At 32.9% G+C, this 21,382-nt stretch overlaps 1 protein-coding gene across 1 annotated transcript in view; it reads right to left on the bottom strand.

Annotated features, from left to right (window-relative positions):
* Positions 1-3,177: 3,177 nt before the first annotated feature.
* The window catches only part of Tre1 (Trapped in endoderm 1), a 66,797-nt gene continuing 48,592 nt past the window's right edge, over positions 3,178-21,382 (bottom strand). Inside the window, exons 3-5 of the mRNA XM_072545979.1 lie at positions 12,550-12,652; positions 9,065-9,267; positions 3,178-8,727 (exon numbers count right to left, since the gene is read on the bottom strand). Coding sequence (XP_072402080.1) covers positions 8,361-8,727; positions 9,065-9,267; positions 12,550-12,652 — 673 coding nt within the window. The 3' untranslated portion in view covers positions 3,178-8,360. The remainder of the gene's footprint in view (positions 8,728-9,064; positions 9,268-12,549; positions 12,653-21,382) is intronic.

Here is a 21,382-nt window from a genome sequence, read left to right as displayed (position 1 = left end):
TTATTTTTCTGAAAACCAAGACCCTATGCATCGAGTATTAAAAATTATTAAACAACATATTAGTAAGTACGTTACTAACTTCATCCCAATATCAGACAGAGTAATTTTAATACAGATGAATGCCAAACCTACAAATATAAATATATTCCAAGATTCTGCTCCCACTGCTGACACAAATGAGCAGAAAATTGAAGAATTCTACAATCAAATAGAAGAAGTGCCAAAAATAACAAAGAAACACGAAACAACAATAGTTATAGGAGACTTTAACGCTGAAGTTGGACAGAAAATAACCCAAAACATCTCCGGAAACTTTGGCTTGGGAGAGAGAAATCAGAGGGGTGAACTTCTAATCGAATTTTGTCAAGAAATTGACCTCGTCATTACAAATACCTGGTTTTAAATTCCTGAAAGGCGTTTGTACACGTGGAAATCCTCTCAAGATGGACAACAAGGTAGAATAGTACGGAATCAAATATATTACATCTTAATAAACTACCGATTTCAAAACAATATTAAAGATGTAAAAACATACTCCGGCTCTGATATAAACTCAAATCATAATTTACTCTGCTCCAAAATACAAATTAAGTTAAAGAAATTAACAAAGCCAACTAAGCCTAGTAAGATATATCCTCATCATCATCATCTTTGGCTCGACAATCCTCTGTGGATCTTGGCCTGCTCTAAGATTCGTCGCCATTCTATTCGGTTTCTTTCAACATGTTGCCATCTTCTGATTTTTAATATCCGTAAGTCGGTTTCAACTCCATCTAACCACCTAATTCGCGGTCGGCTTTTGCTTCTTCTTCCTACAGGTGTTCCTGTGGTTAGCTTTTTAGCAATCGTATTTTCTGGCATTCGTATTATGTGTCCAGCCCATCTAAGTCGCTGTGTTTTAATGAACGTTATGACATCTGGCTCATCAAAGAGCTGATACAATTCAAAATTATATCTTCTGCGCCACTGCCCTTGGTCGTTTATAGCTCCAAATATTTTGCGGAGTATTTTACGCTCAAATATTCCCAAAAGTCTTTTATCTTTCTGCGTTAGGGTCCATGTTTCTGCTCCATATGTGAGGACCGGCCTCAGCAATGTTTTGTATATAATAATTTATTAATTATTAATATTAATTTTTATTTATTATTTAATATTAATTAATTATTAATATTAATATTAATATTAATATTAATATTAATATTAATATTAATATTAATATTAATATTAATATTAATATTAATATTAACATTATTTATAATAATTTAAATAATAAAGATATATCTTGAGCGCCTTATAAACCCCCAAACACGTGTATACATATCACAGCAGATAAATAGAAAAATACACAAAATAACCAATATACCAACTATCAACGAATGTTGGTACGACATACAAAACTCGATTTTAGAAAAAGTCTTTGGAAACACCTACAATATTGGCAAAAAATAAGTGAAATAGAAGACTTCAAAGAAAAAAACACGACAGTTTCAACCTCTACAACAAACTTAAATTTACCTCAGGAATTAGGAAATCGAAAAATGCTCTCGTACCTAAAAATGCAGATGAAAAAATTTGTGATTACGAACAACAGTGTAAAGAACGGAAGATATATATCAGCGACCTTTTTGACGATTCTTCTCGAGAAAATGATACACATACACATACTACCTGTGACAACCAGTTAGACAGAGGTCTCAGTATACTGAAATCAGAAGTCAGAAACACAATACAACAAGCCAAAAACAATACAGCACCTGGACCAGATCATATCCGAGCTGAGCTACTTAAACTTTTGGACGAGGAAAACATTACCTAATTAAACACTTTCCAACAAAATTTACAACGAAGGAATAATATCAGATGATTGGTTGGAGTCACTGTTTATAACATTTTACCATAAAAAGCAGGCTCACCAAATGAAGTGATTTTAGACTTATCAGTTTGATGAGCCACACACTTAAGATACTATTATGAACTATTCAAAATCGAGTGTTCCTTCTACAAGAAAGTAGAATGCAGTTTGTATTTAGAGATGTCTTCTTGGCTTCCGAAGTCCATGATCAGTAATATGCTATCTTTGGTTTGTATTTGCCATAATAATTTTTCTCTTCTTCCTCTTTATAAGCAATTCTGCTTGTTCATTGGCGGATTAATACCTCTATGAAAGGTTGTCACTCCATCTTTTGCGCGGTCGTCCGATACTTCTTTTGCCGTTTGCTGACTTATCACTTTCACTTTTTTGACGACACGGGTCTCCTCCATTCTGCTTATGTGGTTATTCGATTCTTTTTTTTCTATTTTGTGTGCATTTATATATACACTGTACGTTACATTTTCTTCTAATGTCTTCACTTCTCTTTCGATCTCTCAGCGTATTTCGTGTAATTCTTCTCAGTACTCTCATTTCTGCCATTACCAGTAGCCTTTGCGTTGTGGCTGTGTCGGATCTTGTTTCTGAGGCATATGTATATATATATATATATATATATATATTGGTCTTACACTGGCTTTATAAATACTTTACTTCATCTCAGTGTTAATATGTCTGTTCCGCTATATAATGTTATTAAGGCATCCTGCCAGTCTATTTGCTTTTTGTACTTGATCTCTCACTTCTTTGTCTAGGTCTCTGTAGCTAGACAGTGTAATTCCAAGGTGGTGTATTTCCATTACTTTTTCAATACTGATGCCATCAATTTCTATTTTATATCTGGTTGGTTCTTTTGCCGACTAGTATTGTTTTAGTTTTCTGAGATGAGATTGTCATATTAAATTCTTTTGTTCTTATGTCAAATCTGTGGACCAGGCTTTGCAAACTATCTTTATCTTAGGATGATTTTATCCATGATTAAATTGAAGAGCATTGGGCTCAATGAATCCCCTTGTTTTATTTCGATGCCTACCTCTATAGGTTCTGTAAGTTGTCCATCTATTCTGACTTCCATTTTTGTTGTTTTGGTAGATGTTTTCGATAGTTTTTATAATGATAATTGACTAGGGATATTCTATTGAAACTGTAATGTACTGTTACAAAATAACTCTAACCAAACTTTATTTGATAATGTTAAACCATAAATGTCTCGACATTCAGCATGTTCAAAACTATTTCAGTTACTATTTTTTCGATGGTTCTATTATGAGGTTAAAAAAATGAATACTACACGTTTTTGTATGTCTTTATTTTCAAAAAGTCTGCTTACAAAAATGCATATAAGTTATAAAACTAAAAAAGTATCACTCTAGAACATAATTAACGTGACATATTATTATATTAGTATGAAAACATAAAAATAACTTAAAATAGACGTATGTAGAAATTTGTACAAAAGATTTTTTTGCATATAATATTTATCTTTTATCCATATGATATTACTAAATATCAATAGGCATAAAAATTAAATATTTTACATTGGTGTAGAAAAACTCCATTCTAACAAACTATAAATGGATTTTACATCATGTACACCCTATTCATTCATTCATAAAAAATACTTTTTTGATGATTGAAATATAAAATAAATTATCTATAAGTCTTTACTGCGGATTTATAGGTTACACACACGCATATATATATATATATATATATATATATATATATATATATATATATATATATATATATATATATATATATATATGTTCCTGGAATGTTTGGAGATGGAACTTCTTAGAAAGTGGAAACATAATGGATAGAAGTGAAGAAAGATTCATAATGCACAATTATCTCCGATGAAATGCTCTTTTTCATCCTATCAGTTCTTTAGGAAATAAACTGAATAGATGACACATTATCAAAAGAAAATATAGAACAGTTGATCTCAAGAACAGCTAAATATTGAACATTCAACGACCAAAAAGTATCTAATGTATAACATCTATTATGGTATGGGTATAGATTCTTTGGTTGTTAAACTTATTAATGAGAATGGGGCTAAGCGGTAAGCTACCGGCACGGTCATAGGTGGCGCCACCTTAAAAGATACTACAGGAATCCAGAAAAAGTATCGTGATATGGCGAGTCTTGTCGCCATTAAATAAGCATAACCTAAACTGGTGAAAAACAGCAATTTTGTAAAAACCTAGTTACAGCGCAAAATGAATACATTCAAACTACCGAATAAAAAGTCTTATGTCTCACGTTCTTAAAACTTTTCTCAGAATCATCCATAAAATAATTTACAGAAACTGAGAAATACCAATGTATGAAAATGAATTGAAAACGCGAAAAGCCATGAAAAGATATGAATGTAAAGAACAAGACGACGTCCAAACTTCCTGCATATTTCTGAAAAATATTTTAAATATTTGAAAATATACAAGTTCTGTCAAAAGTTAAAAACTGTAGTACTTAATCTCAAGATGTAGAATTAAAGATAAATTTTCCAGAAACACACATCCAAGATGCAGTTGAGCAAATAAGAAAATCTAAGGTTCTTCATATTCTCACTTTCATAGAGAGTTTAGAAAAAGACATATTTAGAGAGACAGGAGCATTATTAACTTAAAATCGTTGTTTATTTACACAATAAAAAAAGTAAACCAGTTACCTTACAACCTAGTGATCTGTATTTAAAAATAGTGAAAACTGTAAATATATTTAAAAAAATATAATTTCCAGTTTACTTATACAAGGATCGAAGCTTAACATTATTTAATACTATCTAACATATCTTTGGTCAACGTTGTCAAAATCATATTAATCTGAGCCTATATATCTTAAACAATATTTAAACTAACAATAAACATTTGAAAAACTATAAAACATTTACAATAATTTTAAGTATCGACTGAATTTGAAAATGCACAGAATAACTTCCAGCATGATGAGAAACAAGTGTCCAACATGTAGCGGGAGGTGTTTATAATATATTCCTTTTGAAATTAGATCAGATTGTAGATTTACTATAAGAAACATAATTTATCTGGTATATACAAATATGACATTACCAAAAGAGTTGCCGACTCGAATAAAGTATTTAGAAAGCCAGAAACTTAAACAACTCCTGCAATATCGACAGAAAAACCGTAGAACGGCTAGTAATGATGGATAATTTTTGGTCCATAATCACGATTAAATTGATCATACCTTCGGATTTTCGGCCAATAGTGCGTAGACACACCATCTTATTTTTTTTAAATAAAGTAAATTTATGGTTAGTTTACAATTCCAGACTCTTTAAAAAAAAGCTACGTGCAACATTTGATTATAAATTGTGGGTCATTTCATTTGAAGGGTCTGGAAACACCAGAGGAGAGATAGACGATGCGGGATCCCAAATGAGAGTATAATACCTGCGATAGTGAAAGATAAAGTTGTCGAGGCGTTAAATGGGACGAAGAACGGTAAGGCAATAGGTCCTGATGGAATACCTGTGGAGGTTTGGAAGGCTCTAGGAGAGAAACGGGTTGATATTTTGTGGCAAATGATGAGTAGGATATATGAGGAAGAAAGGATGCAGAATGCATGGAAAGAGAGTGTGATGGTATCATTCTTAAACATAAAGGGGACATTTAGGATAGTAAGAACTATAGAGGTATAAAGTTAATGTCGCACACAATGAAAATTTGGGGGAGAACTGTAGAGCAAAGTTTAAGGTTTAGGTTTACGCCAGGAAGGAGGACAACGGATACCTTGCATGCGTTGAGACAGTTGATAGAGAAATACAGCGAGAAGAAAAGAGAGCTATATTTGATATCTATAGATTTTAAGAAGGCGTATGACACAATTCTTATACAAGAGCTATGGAGATATATAAGAGAGAAATGCGTTTCTGAGAAGTACATAAAGCTCGTGAAGGATATGTTTGAGGGAGTACACCAAAGTAAGGACTGCTGTCGGATTGACCGAAAGTTTTCCAGAGACAGTTGCTTTGCATCGAGGCTCTTCACTGAGCCCTTACCTGTTTAATCTTAGGAGAACAAAAAAATGTTGAAGAAGTTGGTAAAGGAGTTAATTATGGGAAGAGCCCGGGTGACTACAGTCTCAAAAAAGATTCAAGAACAAAGACTGCAATGGTTTGGACACGTCAGAGATCAAAGCTATGTGGGACGAAGGATAGAGCTGTTAGAAGTTAATGGAAGAAGAGATAGAGGAAAACCGAGGAGAAGATGAAAGGACTGTGTGGCTGAGGACTTTAAGAGAGAAAAGTTTACGTGAAGAAGACCCGATGGACCGAAATGAGTGGCGACGAAGAGTAATGAACAGCGACCCCAGAAAAGGGAAAAGCTGAGGAAGAAGAAGATTTTATTTGAAGGTTCTTTTTTACCAACAAAGGTTTAACATGTTTATACATGTGAATGTAAATTACTTAACATGATTACTTTTTTTAAAATAAGGTGATAAAATATAATCGCTACTGCATAATCGACCCGATGATATAATATATACACGTGAAGGAGATTATTGTTGAACTGGAGATAAAAGAAGGTATGCTGATAATAATTTCCCATTTTGGTTCATAAAAGTATGAGTTTTTAGGATTAATGGACGCTATATTAAGTGCTGTGTTTGGTATGTACTCTTGTATGGAGCAGACGTGTGGACCCTTGAATTCATAGTCAGATGTTGAAAATACCTTGGACGGCAAGGAAAACTAACGAGGCAATACTAAGGAGGATTAGTAAAGATACAGAATTATTAAAGACTTTTGAACACCGAAAAATGTCTTATCTGGGATATATATTGGGGGGAAATCGATATGCAATACTACAACAATTATTAAAGGCAAAATAAAAAGTCGAAGGAAGAAAACAGGTTTCAGTAAACAGTGAATGAACAAAGAGCCAAAAGGTTGTAAAAGAGTTGGGAATGAAATAATTGAAAACCAAAAAAAAAATAAAGAAAAAATCGAGGACTGTATTAATATAGTAGACTATAGTGGGAAATACGAAATCTAAAATTAATAACGCGATTACTCCCTTTATATGAGCGACAAAAACCAACAACATAACACATGGAATGAAATAAAAGCAATCAAAGGGTTATGTGTATAAACAACGACCACAAAGTATAAAAAATACAGCCTAGAAGCTCTAAGTGATACATAAGACCATCGTTAAAGATAATAATTGAAAGATTATTAAAAACTCATTACAGTCACTATAGTCTAGGTGCAAAAGGGAGTTTCGTGTCCGATTGAGGTCCATGAGAGCTATAATTGATTTTTATGTATTTTGTCTTGCTGACTCCGAATATATTTTATTATTAAATGATAAATAAATGAAATAATACATTATTACTCTACAGGCAATAATGAACAATTTGAGATTTACGAGACGTGCCGTGCCGGGTGCGCGTTAAGCGCATCAGCTGGATCAATTTCAAATTACTGTATTTTAGCGAAAACTGCATCAAAATGAGTTTAGTAAACGTCAAAATGTTCGTTTTCCATTGTACTATACTCCTCAATAACATGATACTGAATTTTTTAGTTAATTGTTATAAAATTGTTATAAACAATTCGATTGTTTTTTTAAACCTAAATGGTATAATTTAAATTTATATAACTTCGTCAAAAAAGGATAAAATTTAATTTTTCAAAATTTACTTTAAATCCTATAATCATAGCTTTAAAATGAGGTGCTTTACAGCTTTTTATGTTGAGCAAAAGCAAAGTTATAAGCAAAAATGTCTGATATAGTCAATAATTTGTTATTTATTAATAATAACAATATCTCGGCTTCAAATGGACCGATTTTTATTTTTAAAAGTTTGGTTTGTTTTTTGAAAAGAAATGAAACATGATTTGAACGATGAGTTATAAGTATTTAAACAATTAAATTGTTAATAACAAATTCCTGCCTAAAAGTTCGGATTATCATGTTGAATATTCAGATTCAGCGGATCAAAAATCTCATGGATCTCAATCGATCACGAAACCCCTCCTTTGCCTTTAATGAACTGTTTTTACATGTCTGTGGAAGTTTATGAAATCAAAACGACTTGCAATGCTATGATTGCTACTGTAAAGAAAAATAATCATACAATAAATCAATCAATGCCCAAACAGAGATTAATGTTTCAAATCTAGTTTCTATCACACCAAATAATTTGCAAAAGTTGAGAGCAAAGTTATTGTATAAACTTTTTGTATCATGTGGCCAGTGATTTATTACTGGGCAGAATATGACTCTATCAAGGGTAAACAGTATACAAATCGCAGTTAGCTAATATTTTTTTTTTTATTTTCAACGATACACCACGACTAAATGAATAATATAATTATCATTCGACAAAAGGATTGTGTTAAATATATTTTCAATTAGGCTAGTATAATTCTACGAGTTAAACATTTTTGTTTGGTCGATATATTCTTTGGTTACGTTTTTCGAAATATCAGTCTCAAGTTTTTATATACAATTCAGGAATGTGTGACGCTACCACTAGGCTTGTAGGTAACCGAATTCTTATCTTGTTTTAAGTTATTCGAATGCTTAGAATCAGAAAAAGCTACACTAGACTTAACTATCCTAAATAACTTGGAGTATGCTGAACGGTACTGCCTGTTGCTGGCAGCGTATATAAATGGGTTGATAACACTAGAAGCCCAAGTTGCTATGGAAGCTAATACGTGCAGAGTTGGATATCTAATGTCAATGTCGTCAAGGACGTTAACTAACATCAATGGCAAGAACGATATAAGGAAGCAGACGAATATCAGGGCCATGAGTTTCGTCAGTCGGCTGTCGTCTCGTTCTCTTCGAGTGCTCTTCTTTTCCGTAATTGGTCTAAAACATAAAATTAAAAATTTAAATAATCTTAAAATAACTGTACTTCGTAGTTGAAACTACGGGTGTGATTTTGAGTTAACTTTTGTTTACAACAGAAGAGATGACAAACACGATCTCGTAAATATCATCTTAATGAGTAAAATTGAAGGTGGAGGATGATCAGGTCACAAACAACATTATGGTTCAAAGGTATAACAAAACCGGTGAGTCATTCCTGATGTCAGCACAGTAATAGAAACAGCAGAAGGATCCCTTCAACAATGAACATTTACACGCTATATAGAAGAGCTATAAATATTAGAGCTAGTTATAATTGATCATAAAATTATCTTACCGATGAGATTTTAATTTTTTTCTTGATTTTCTGACACTATAATATATACACGAATACGCCAATATTATAACTACACAAGGAAGGATAAATCCTATTAAAAAAATAACTTTCTTCGGAGATTTTCCGTCTTTCGGTAGTATCGTACAGGAAAATGTGGATGGATTCAGTCCCAGCTGTCCCCAGATTCCTACCAACGGGGGCATCTAAAAAAATTAAAAACTGTTAAAATAAAAATAAATAATATAAAAAATAAGTAATTAGTAATGCATTGATGGATAGCGGGTAGGAATTCCTTTGGATAGACCTATCAGGGAAAAAGAATTAATCCCTGCCCTCTGCAGATTTCAGGACCTGCTTAGGGTCCCTTGTATATGGTCACGGATGAAGTCCACAACGGCAGCCACGGCGGAGAAGAATACCTTCGGTAAGGTGTGGATGGCGGAAGTGGCAATCTCTTGATTTTAGGAATTGTATAAAATCACTCATCACCCCGTCTAGCCATCATGGTGTTTTAAAGCTAAAAAACCTCCTAACAGGAATATGGCGATATCTAAAACAAAAGGAATGGATCCCCAGGTGGGTAGACCATACAGTAATGGCAAATCCCACTCCTTTGGAAAAAAAGACAACTTTATGGAATCTGGGGGAAACAAGAAATCGATAAAACCACACGATTGAACATCGCAACTCTAAATATAAGGTCCTTAAGCAAAGATGAAAAAGTCTACGAACTCGAAGAAGACATCAAGGACTTAAAATGGGACATAATTAGTCTAGCAGAGGTAAAAAGAAAAGGGAAAGAGTGCATAACACTAGAGTCCGGTAAATTCCTATATTACAAAGGACGAGAAGAACAAAGCCTAGATGGCGTAGGATTTCTAATTTCCAAGAAATATGCACATACAGTAGAGTAATTCTATACTTCAAGTATATGCTCCAACCGCAGCACATCCCGATGAAGAGATAGACGAATTTTATGAGAAAATTGCAGAAACTAGCACGAATTATCACAGCATATAAGCGATGATAATAGGAAACTTCAACGCTAAGATTGGACGACTTGAAAAAACCGAAAACTATATAGGACAATTCGGCTGTGGAGTTAGAAATGAGAGAGGAGAAACCTTGGTTAACTTACAAGCCCACAAATACTATGCAATGATTACATTCTATAAGAAAAAACCTCAAAGGAAGTGAACGTGGCTATCCCCAGACGGAAAAACTCGAAACGAAATAGATTACATATTGTGTAACAAAACAGATATCATACAGGACGTAACAGTAATAAATACGGCGAAATAAGTAGCGATTGCCGAATTGTTAGAGCAAAATTAGAGATAAAACATAATAAAAATAGAAATAAATTTAGAAAAGCTTGGAATATAGACACAGATAAACTAAAAGCTAATACAGAACAATATAAAAGCAAGTTAAAACCCGCGGAAGTATTAAATCTAGATAAACTTAGCTTAAATGAAATCAATGAAGTCATAACAAAAGAATTATTAAATGCAAGCAACAAAACATGCTGAAACAAAGAAAAGATCTTCTGAGACAAAACAAAATAGACACTGCAGAATTTAAGGAACTTAATCGAGTAATAAGAAAACAGATAAAAGAGGACATTAAAAAACATCAAGAAGACCGTATAGAACAAGTCATAGAGAAAAACCGAAGTCTCAAATGCACCAAACCGAAACTAGGAAAGAAAAACATAATAACCATTAAAAATGAACAAGGACAACTAGAAAAAAGTAAATCTGATCAAACTCAATTAAAAAGTTCTACGACGATCTGTATCGTTCCAGAAACGATCCCCCTAACTCCTCAAACCAGAACTTGAAAAGGCAGATAACAAATGTCAACTCAGAAGTGATGCCCGAAATAAGCCACGAAGAAATAGAAAGAGCAGTAAAAGAAATAAAAAGGAATAAAGCTACTGAAAGCGATGGAATCTTAGCAGAAATGCTGAAGGAAGGCGGAGAAGAAGCCATCACATATCTAAAAACACTATTTAATAAATGTCTATTCGAAGGCAACATACCCAAACAATGGAATGCTACTAAAACAATACTAATACACAAAAAGAGAGACACCACAGACCTGAAAAATTATCGACCAATTTCACTTCTTTCACAACTTTACAAGAGCTTTACAAAGATTATTACAAACAGGTTAACAATTAAATTTGACGGATATCAACCAGTAAAACAAGCCGGATTTAGAAAAGCGTACAGCACCTGTGACCATCTATATACTTTGAAAATCCTAATAGAAAAGACTAACGAATACAATCTCCTATTATGTCTGGCTTTTACAGATTATGAAAAAGCTTTTGATAGCGTAGAACTGTGGACAATAGAAGAAGCATTAGTCAACAACCGGATCGACTTCAGGTACAGAATATTAATACATAATATTTACGAACAAGCTGAAATGCTAGTGATGTTGGGTAATGGAATCGAAACAAGACCTGTAAAAATCAACCGAGGCGTAAGAAAAGGAGACACAATATCTCCAAAATTATTTACAGCTGCCCTAGAAGGTATCTTTAAGTCAAAAGACTGAAAAAATAAGGGAATCAGTATTAACGGAAGATATTCGAATGATCTTAGATACGCAGATGATGTAGTACTAATAGCCGACACGTGGAATGCACTGAACACGATGATTGAGAAGCTACACACAGAATCCCTAAAAAAAGGACTGAAAATAAATTTCAGCAAAACTAAACTAATGTCAAACAAAGATGACAAACCTATGATAAACATAAAAGGGACAGAGACAGAACACGTAGATGAATATACATATCTGGGTCAAAATTTCAAGGTAAGCAAAGAAAGTCAGACTACCGAAATAAGCAGACGTGTAAAAATGGGATGGGTAGCATTCCGAAGACTCTCATACGTACTTAAAAATAAAAATATACCTCAAAGACTGCGAACCAAAGTGTTTAATTCCTGTATCGTACCTGTACTTACATATGAAGCTTAAACCTGGACATTTACTAAAATAAACATGGAGAAGATCAGAAAAACTTTGAAAGCTATGGAACGTCAGATGCTGGGTATCTCACTCAAAGACCATAAAACCAATGAAGACATTCGTAATGGAACAAAAGTAAAAGATGCTGTCGAATAGGCAGCTAAACTGAAATGGAAATGGGCTGGACATAACGAACGTCAATGGAATAAAGAAATCGGGAATTGGCGGCCATATGAAGCCAAAAGACCACGAGGAAGACCGCAAATGCGCTGGAGCGACGATATTAAAAGAACTGTAGGACCAATTTGGAAACGTCTTACAAACAACAGAGATGAATGGCGAAAATTAGGAGTGGCCTATATTCGACAATCCGAATAGAGAAAAGGGCTTAAAAAAATGCATTTATTAGTGATCATTTGTCGATGCATTTTGTTTGAATGATTGCTTATATACTAAATAAAAGTTCCTTTTATAATTATTATAGACAAATTCTCTCTTACCATTAGAAGAAATGCTATACCCCAGATAAAAACTAACTGGACCCATATAGAAACTTTGGAATACAGTCGGTTGTAGTACTGTTGGCAGGATATAAGGACATATCTGAAACAAAATAGATTTATGTGATATTTATTTATTATTAAATATTTGAAATATTTATATTTTAAATATTTTTTACTATCGGTAAACTTAAGTATAATTACCGAAGAACTGTATGTAATAAATTCGTATTATTTTTTTAAACGTCGAGGTCAAAAACTATTTCCAAATATGTAATACTAAAAATATCGTTGTTAAGAATGAAAAGAACGTCGTGTTAGATAATTCAGTCTTATGAATAATATGTAATTATTTCTTGGCTCTATCTTGACTCCTAGAGGTTGTAGGACCTCTTTTTTTAATTGTGTTTTTTAACTAGCTTTCCGAATATTTCTTGCGATTTAATTTAAACTAAATTCTACAAAGTTATTGTAAATTTTTATAAGCTTAAAAAGTGCTATTTATTATTAAATCATTTTGTGTACATAAATGTAGTTTTTTTAAACTTGTTTCCATAGGTTATTAATATACGTCTTAACAAAGAAAGTAAGCCTCGGATTATTGAGATACATTGAGTCAAATTATCTGGACATGCCTTAGAAATTAGCTCATTTTCAAAAAATTTTATAAACAAATTAAATTTCGCAAAAACGATTCAACCTATCTGTTTGTACACAATTCAAACACGATAACACACTTAAGTTCATGTAAATTTAAACAAATTTTAATAAATAATAAAAAAGTTATTAAAAATATTCAAAAACAGCGATTTTGTTGTTTATTTTGCAATAACTTTTTTGTTTATCATCCAATATCATCTCATTTTGTGTATCTTTTTTTCTGAAAAGTTGCCTGTTGACGTCAAATCTCTAAATAGACAAATTTTTAAGTTATGAGCAAATAAATAAAGAGTTTGGCGTTTTGACTGTTTATTTAAACATACTTTCACTAAAAAATGATGAATCCCTAGATGGGAGTCTTTTTGGATTATCTCATACTACGCATTTCAACTGCCAAACTGGTCTATGCACTCATGACGAAAAAATTCTTATTTTTTACTAATTTGATTGGTCTATAATACCAGACCGACAAACCAAGAAAACAGACAAATATATTAATATATTATATATATATATATATATATATATATATATATATATATATATATATATATATATATATATATATATATATATATATATATATATATTGTTACCTTTAGAAGAAAAGGTTATCTATGTTTATGAGTTTGTCGGTAAAGTTCATAACACACACATTAATGGGCTTCAGACTTGTAAGATCGACGACTGTCAGTGAATGTTTCTGTTTTAAAGACTGTTCTGCAACAACTTCCCGAAATATAAAGCGTCTGTTCTTTTATCTGTAATCTTCGCCTCAATAAAGGTTTTTATGCTTTATTATACATGTTGGCTCTCGGATTAGAAAGAGAGGCCGATGCCCTAGGCGCTCAATTGATATTGTGGAACTTCTTCAGAAATAAAAATAAACTACAAACTGAATAACTAGACTAGTGTTTTAGATAAATAATTGTAGTGTTAATTGCTCAGTTATAATTAGAATTCGATTTTATTTAGGCAGATAATTCATTAGCGTACTCATAAATATAATATCTTACTATATTTTAAAAAATACATATAGCTAAATTGATATATAATTTGACACACTAGTAATCAACAATTTACCTTCAATACAATCTACAATGTAGATGTGTGGACTGTAAATCAGGTCATTTTTTGTAAAATTAAAACGCAAAGACAAGTGTGTAAGATGACAAAAAAAAAAGACAAAAAACAGAATACTTATGCAATAAAATTCAAATAAAAACGTTTAGTAAAAGAAATAATGAAAATAATGGGACAAAAAAGTATAAAAAACTAGGAAAGTATTAAATCTAAATTTTTAAAGTCAAAAATATTTTTTTTGACAAAGAAATATTCAAAGGACGAAGCTTTAACGAAGATTTAACGTTTTAGTTCCTTTCTTCTTCTTCTCTCCTTCTTTTTATGTAGACATGACTCTGTCTGTTTTCAATGTGCCTCTAGTAAGTTGTCGTCCCATCGTTTTCGTGGTCTTCTTACTAATCGTCTTCCTATTGGGGAACCGTCTCTTGGCGTCTTTACTACTCTATTTGATTTCATTCGTCTTATATGATCGTTCCATTCTACTCTTCTATTTCTTATCCAGTCCTTGATGTTCTCCACCTAGCCTCTATGTCGTATATCTGTACTTATAGCTTTATCCCATAGGGTTTTACTATCAAGTGTTTTCATCTCTGCTTTTTCTAACATCTGCTGTCCTCTCCTGGTGATATTCTATATTTTAATTTCCTTAATCCTTTCTTTACCTCTTCTTCCTCAATATTTATTTCTTCGTTTCTCGTCACCTCTGGTGTTGGTGGTTCATTATCGTCACCTTTAGTAAATAGGAATCGAAAGTAGTCTACCCATGTTTAACTTTGAATGTGTTTCGTTTTTATTAGTTCGTTCATCTCTTTTCTTTGTTTTCTGATCATTCTCCATATTTCTTTTTGTGTTCCATCTGTTTTGAGAAGCTCTGCCAGTGTTCCCTTTTTATTTGTCTTTCTAAAGTATTCGTTTCATTTCTGATTCGTTTATAGTGGTTATATGCCTGTTGTGTTTGTTGTGTTCTGTATTGTAAAAAGGTTCTTTTCTTCACATTTTGTCTCCAGTTCCTCTCTAAACCATGGTGCTTTCTTTTTTAATATGTTAGTGTTCGTTACTTTCCTCTCCCCAAGTGATTCTGTTGCTACGTTAATTATGTTATTTTTGATTTTTACCCAGCTTTCCTTGATGTTATCGTTTTCTAATATTTCATTTCCAGCGATTTTTTCTGATATTCTTTTTCTGTATAAGTATTCCGTGGATTCCGTATTTAGTCCCTTGACTTTGATTTTTGTTTGAGTTTTGTTAGTTCCTTTCCAAAGTACATAATCAACAGCCTATAAGTCTGGTATTTTGTTTCTATCTCTTGGCCAATAGGTCGCTCTACCTGTTAATATTGCTTCACATTTCTGTTTTTTTTTTTTATGACTGCCAGTAACTCTTTTCGTTTAGTTGTTGTCAATGTTGATCCCATTGGGTGTGCTTTGCATTAAAGCCATCTCCAATAATATAAATTTTTCCCCAAACTTTTCAAATATTCTACATACTGTTCTTTTGTAATGGAATGATCAGGGGGATTATAAATTAAGCTTACATTAATTTCGCAAGTAGTGATGACTTTAAGATGACAAAATAACTATTGTAAAACTTCTCTATATCCCTGATCCCGCATGACTTTAAAACCGACGCAAATCTGTTATGAAAGTGCAAAGGCAAATGAACCATTGTTCATTTTAAAAAAAATTTATTACTTTTTAGAAAACTTTTATAACAGTTAGTCCTTGTATCATTTAAAATGTTGCCATACAAATAAGCAATATTAGACAAAAAAGCAGAAAACCACAAACAATATAAATTACGTCTAAGAAAGATTAGACGAGTTTTTAAAGCATGTTATGATCCCTCGAGAATTAATTCAAATTACTTTTAATATTTATAACCTTGATAGCAATTATTACCACCTACGAATTCACGAAATCACTGAAATTTTCGCAGTTTAAAGCTATCGACTCAGAAACACAAGTGGTTAGTAACTAATAAAGAAGCAAATAATTAGATTGACTATGACCAACAGTATTCGTCGCTATGACTGTATCATCGTTGACCTGACACTTGACACTTGAACTTGTTAATTACAGTGGCCTTCTTTCATCCCAATATATCTCGATCTTTTTATACGACTTTACTGAAAGAAAATAATATCCTGAGATGAAGTTTATGTATATTGAATTTGATTTATTTGGAAATGTCACGTTCAAGAGATACTAAACAAAGAACTTGATTAGATTATTTATAGTCGTATTGGTCGTATCGGAAATAATTGCGAGAAATGCTTTAATTAACATTATAAAGTAAGTTTAAAAAGGGAAGTAGAAAATATTAGTATTTTATTCTACTGAAAACTGCATTTTTGTTTTTTTTTTCAACATTTTTTACATTGTAATTAGTTGTATTAAAAAAATTGCAAGTTGTGTTTTTTAGAAAAGTCTACAGTAGTTTAATTTATTCTGGTGGGCATATTTAACTCATTTTTATTTAAAAGCTTGTATTTATTGATCGTATTGTGTCGTCTTGAATTCAATGAAAATCCGGGTGGCCATTCGTGACAATTGTTTAAAATTATGGTTTCATTAGAAAAAATTGATCTGTCGTAGACATAATGAACAATACAAATCTTTAATACTTTAATTTTATACAAATAAGGCTACTAAATGAATAATTGTTTCCTTACGTAATTAAATACTAAGGATACATGTTTTAAATATAAATCATTTGTTAGTACAATATTTGTTTGGTTTATTTTCACCTTTGACAATAAGAAATAAGATTCTAAGTTTAGATAAATTCTAAAATTATTTTAAAATATATGTATCGATAAAACTTAGCTTTCATAATATTTTGTTTCAAAATATGTAATAGGTTAACTTTATATTGATACAAATTGTCGTTTTTACCTCTATGGAAGCGGCCATAGGGTGTATAAAACTTTAAATTGCATTGCAATTGCATTTGTATTTGTTATTTTATGTTTAATTGTTTAATTTTTGAAAATAAAAATTAAAAAAATGGATTTTTTTTTATTTTTTGTCTTTAATTTTAATCCTTCACGAAATGGGTAAAACTACAAGATAACTTTCACATTTTATTATAAATAGATCCACATCTGCAAACCACGTTCACTTGTAGCCTTAAAAGACGCACGAAATATGGCGAATACTATTAAAATCGGTGTCTAAAGGTATATACTTGAACAACGAACCAATAATATAAATCGAACCAACATTTTTACAAAAAACATGTGCACGTTCGGACTGTTAGTTGTAGGTATATATGTATAATGTTTCCATTGGATAGCATTCAGTACCATACAGATACATAAAATAGTACACCTGTCATCAACTTTATACTAAAAAGGATAAACTATCCAGAAGAAGTTACGGAGCTAATAACTAAACGGATAAACTTTGTGAGAGGACTGAATTGGTCCTCTGGATTGGAAGTGGATTTTCTTCTCCTAATGCAAAGAACCGCACATTTGCAGACTGTCACACTGACATAAAATGTGCTCTGCTGTTTCTTCTTCGAGGTGACAGAATCTACCCACTTTCTTGTAGCCGTTCTTGTTACCGACTTTGCAACGCCGCAGAAGGGTTCCGGTTCAATGAATGGCATTGATGATCCTTGTTTGGCCATTTCATCTGCTTTTTCATTGCCCTTACGACCCTCGTGCTCCGGTACCCAGGCTACCGTAACCTTGCTACGGTCTCCTAGTTTATTTAGGGCACACGCGCAATCCCATACTAGCTTAGAATTGACCTCTACAGAATTGAGTGCCTTAAGCGCTGCCTGACTATCCGTGAAGATGGCAACTGAACAGAACGTTCTTTCCTGCCTTTCTATTTCTTCTACGCAGTGATGGATTGCCGTTATTTCCGCCTGGAAAACTGTAACATCCTTAGATAGACTTACCGAGAAATGTATCCCTTGATTTGTCCCTACTATGCCGGCTCCCACACCCTCCGATGTTTTTAAGCCATCCGTGTACCAGGTAGCAGCAGCTTGTATGGGTACACCTTTATTTCAGTCTTCCCTGCCTGGTATCTTAATTGTGAACTAATTGTTAAAGCTATATCTCGTAGCTGTTGCATCGATAGGTTGCCCCATTACAATATCGGCTTTTAGCCTCTCGATTAGCTTCCTGTTGTCAGTACTATGCATCTGGCTTATATGTCGCTGACTATGGATCTGTGCATCACTGATCTGGCTTCGCCCTGTATAAAGTTATGAAGTGGTCATAGATTCAGCATGACTTCCAACGATGCAGTAGAAGTTGTTTTTAAGGCCCCCGTAATACACAGGCATGCTAGCCTTTGTGTATTACCTAGTAGCCTTATTGCTCCCACTTGCTGCATCTTTGTCCACCACGTCACCGAGCCATAGGTTATCATGGGTCTAATAACCCTTGTGTATAACCATAGCGTCATTTTGGGGTTAAGTCCCCAAATTCTGCACATTCTTCTACATCTGCCCAGGGACATAGTAGCTTTCTGTGTAGTTTTTAGAATGTGAGTATTCTATGTAAGCCTATGATAAAAATATACCCCAAGGTATTTTGTTTCTTTCTTAAACAAAATCTCTGTTCTTCCCAACACCGGTGGTTTTAGGCCTTGTAGTGCTGCTTTTTTGGTGAAGTTGACGATTTGTGTTTTCTGAGCATTGACTATCAGTCTCTCTTGTTTACACCAGTCGTCAACTATATTTAGGGCTTGCATTCTCTCAGACCCCACCTGAGCAAACCTGCCCCTGACAACGATTGCTATATCGTCAGCATATCCTAGACAAAAAAGCCTTCTGTGGATAGATTTCTAAGGACATCATCTACCAAGGTTGCCCAAAGTAGAGGGAACAGAACTCCTACTTGTGGACAGCCTCCACCTACTTTTGCTTTGATGGTTGCTTTACCCAGAATGAATATTACTGTCCTATTCTCCAGGGATGCCCTTATCCATCTGCATATTACCGCAGGTGCGCCTCGTCTACTCATAGCTCCCATCAAAGAGCTGGTGGTAACATTTAAATGCCCCTTCTATATCTAAAAAAGCGGCCATTGCTATCTCTTTTTCTTCCATTGACTTTGAGATAAGCCTATTTAGATCATCCAACGTAGAGTCCGTAGATTTACCAGGTTGGTATGCATATTGACTATTGTAGAGGATTATCTTTTAGCACTTCGTCTCTGATGTATCTATCAAGAAGTCTTTCCAGCGTTTTTAATACAAAAGAAGATAAGCTTATCGGTCTATATGACTTTGGTGTCTGATACTTTACCTAGCTTGGGCAAATATATGACTTTAACCTTCTGCCATATTTCCGGTACGACCCCTCATGCTAAACTGGCTTTGAGGAGCTTGCATAGGTGTGGTATCAATACCTCTAATCCCATATGCAGCAGTATTGGATATATGCCATCTGTCCCTGGAGACTTATATGGCCGAAACTTATTTATAGCCCATCTAATTATGTTTGTTCTTGTGATTGCTGTGTCTATTTCCCAATCTGTAGACCTTGGCCTAGTAAGCTTTTGGTCTATGTTGGTTTGCCTATCTGCATCATCCAGAATTGTTGAGCCCGGAAAGTGCGTGTTTATCAGTTCTCTAAGACTTTCCTCTATCTCTTCCTAATCTAATCTTAATGATCAATGGAACCTCATACCATTTCATCGTGAAAAGAACTGGCTAAAAAACATCCGACAATGGACAGAGCTAAACTCTGAACAGGTAATAACAACAACAGCTGAAGACAGAGATACAGTATATTGCAAAAGAATAATTCTTTAAGCATTAATCTGTGGCAGAGAGGAGCTTTTATTTGAAGTGGTAGTAGTCTAAGAAGAAGCGATCAGCAAGAAATTACATATATCGAATCCATATTGAACCGAGAGACAAGCGATGCTGTTTTCAATCTTCTACTAAAAAAACTAAACAAACAACAAACTTTTAGCTAAGAGTTTTGTCGCCAATTGTGTTTTAAAAATATCAAATGAAAACTTTGGTTCTTGTTTACAAAAATATTGCAAAACCATTATTACAAAGTGAAAACATTTCAAAAAGAAATAATGGCAACTCATAATTTCTACTATTGGAAAAAATAGTGTTTTTGTGTTAAAAATCCAATAATCTCAATTTCTACCTTGTCTCGATCTAATATGCTATTTTGATAGCGTGCTCAAGTTTGTTTGTAAACTAAACCTTGTGATTTATTTCAATCCCCGATGATTTGTTTAAATTTCTGTGTTCAAAACAGGAAAAAGGGATCAGTCTTTATTTTTTTAACTCAACGAAAACAATTAGATATTTATCTCTACACAACAGTTTCTTTGCGTTGATAAACAAAGTGGCATAGAAAATATTTATACAAAATCAATTGAATATAAAGAACACTATTATTACTAGTAAATAAATGATATAGTATATTTCACGAATTTGCGAGTATTTTGGATTAGGGATGAAAGCCTTTTAAGCGGTCAGCTGTACTGATAAATTTAATAGCAAATTCTTCCAATTTTTAAAGCACTGTCGAAACCAATCAAAAATACGGTTTTAATTGATAGTGTATTTTACTTTCATTTAGAAAAATGTATAATGATTAGTGCAAAAATAAAAGAAAATTACAAATTCTATTGTTTCTAAATTGTATTTACTGATCAAATAATAAGAATAACACTCAATTTTTTTTAATGAGAAAATGAAAACATATTACCCCACAGTGTTATCAAGAATTAGACCCGTACTCATAATAACTGTCGTCAGTATCGTTTGGACTGTAAATGAAGACTGGGTTAATTGCTTCGATGCGATGTTCAGGCATCCAAGATTCTTCTAATACCTTTTTACATTTTTGCACAAATTGTTTTTTCCAAATTGCAAGAGTAGCAGTATCCAATGCTTGTTGCCATGTTTAGAGGCCAAAGCCTTAACCAACGAAACAAGGCAAGACACAAATATATAGACAAATCAAGCGATGAAAATAGAAATGAATATGAAGCAGAGAGAAGAGGCGTGAAAAAAGTGTGTAGGAGGAAGAAAAGGGAGCATATGCATAAGCGGATTTTAAGAGGAAGGAAAACGGTCGGAGCTCTACAAAAACTACT

The sequence above is a fragment of the Diabrotica undecimpunctata genome, chromosome 10 (genome assembly GCF_040954645.1).
Source record: "Diabrotica undecimpunctata isolate CICGRU chromosome 10, icDiaUnde3, whole genome shotgun sequence".
Taxonomy (NCBI): Eukaryota; Metazoa; Arthropoda; class Insecta; order Coleoptera; family Chrysomelidae; genus Diabrotica; species Diabrotica undecimpunctata.
The sequence above is the reverse complement of the archived record's forward strand: the minus strand, read 5'-3'. Positions and strand labels throughout refer to the sequence as shown.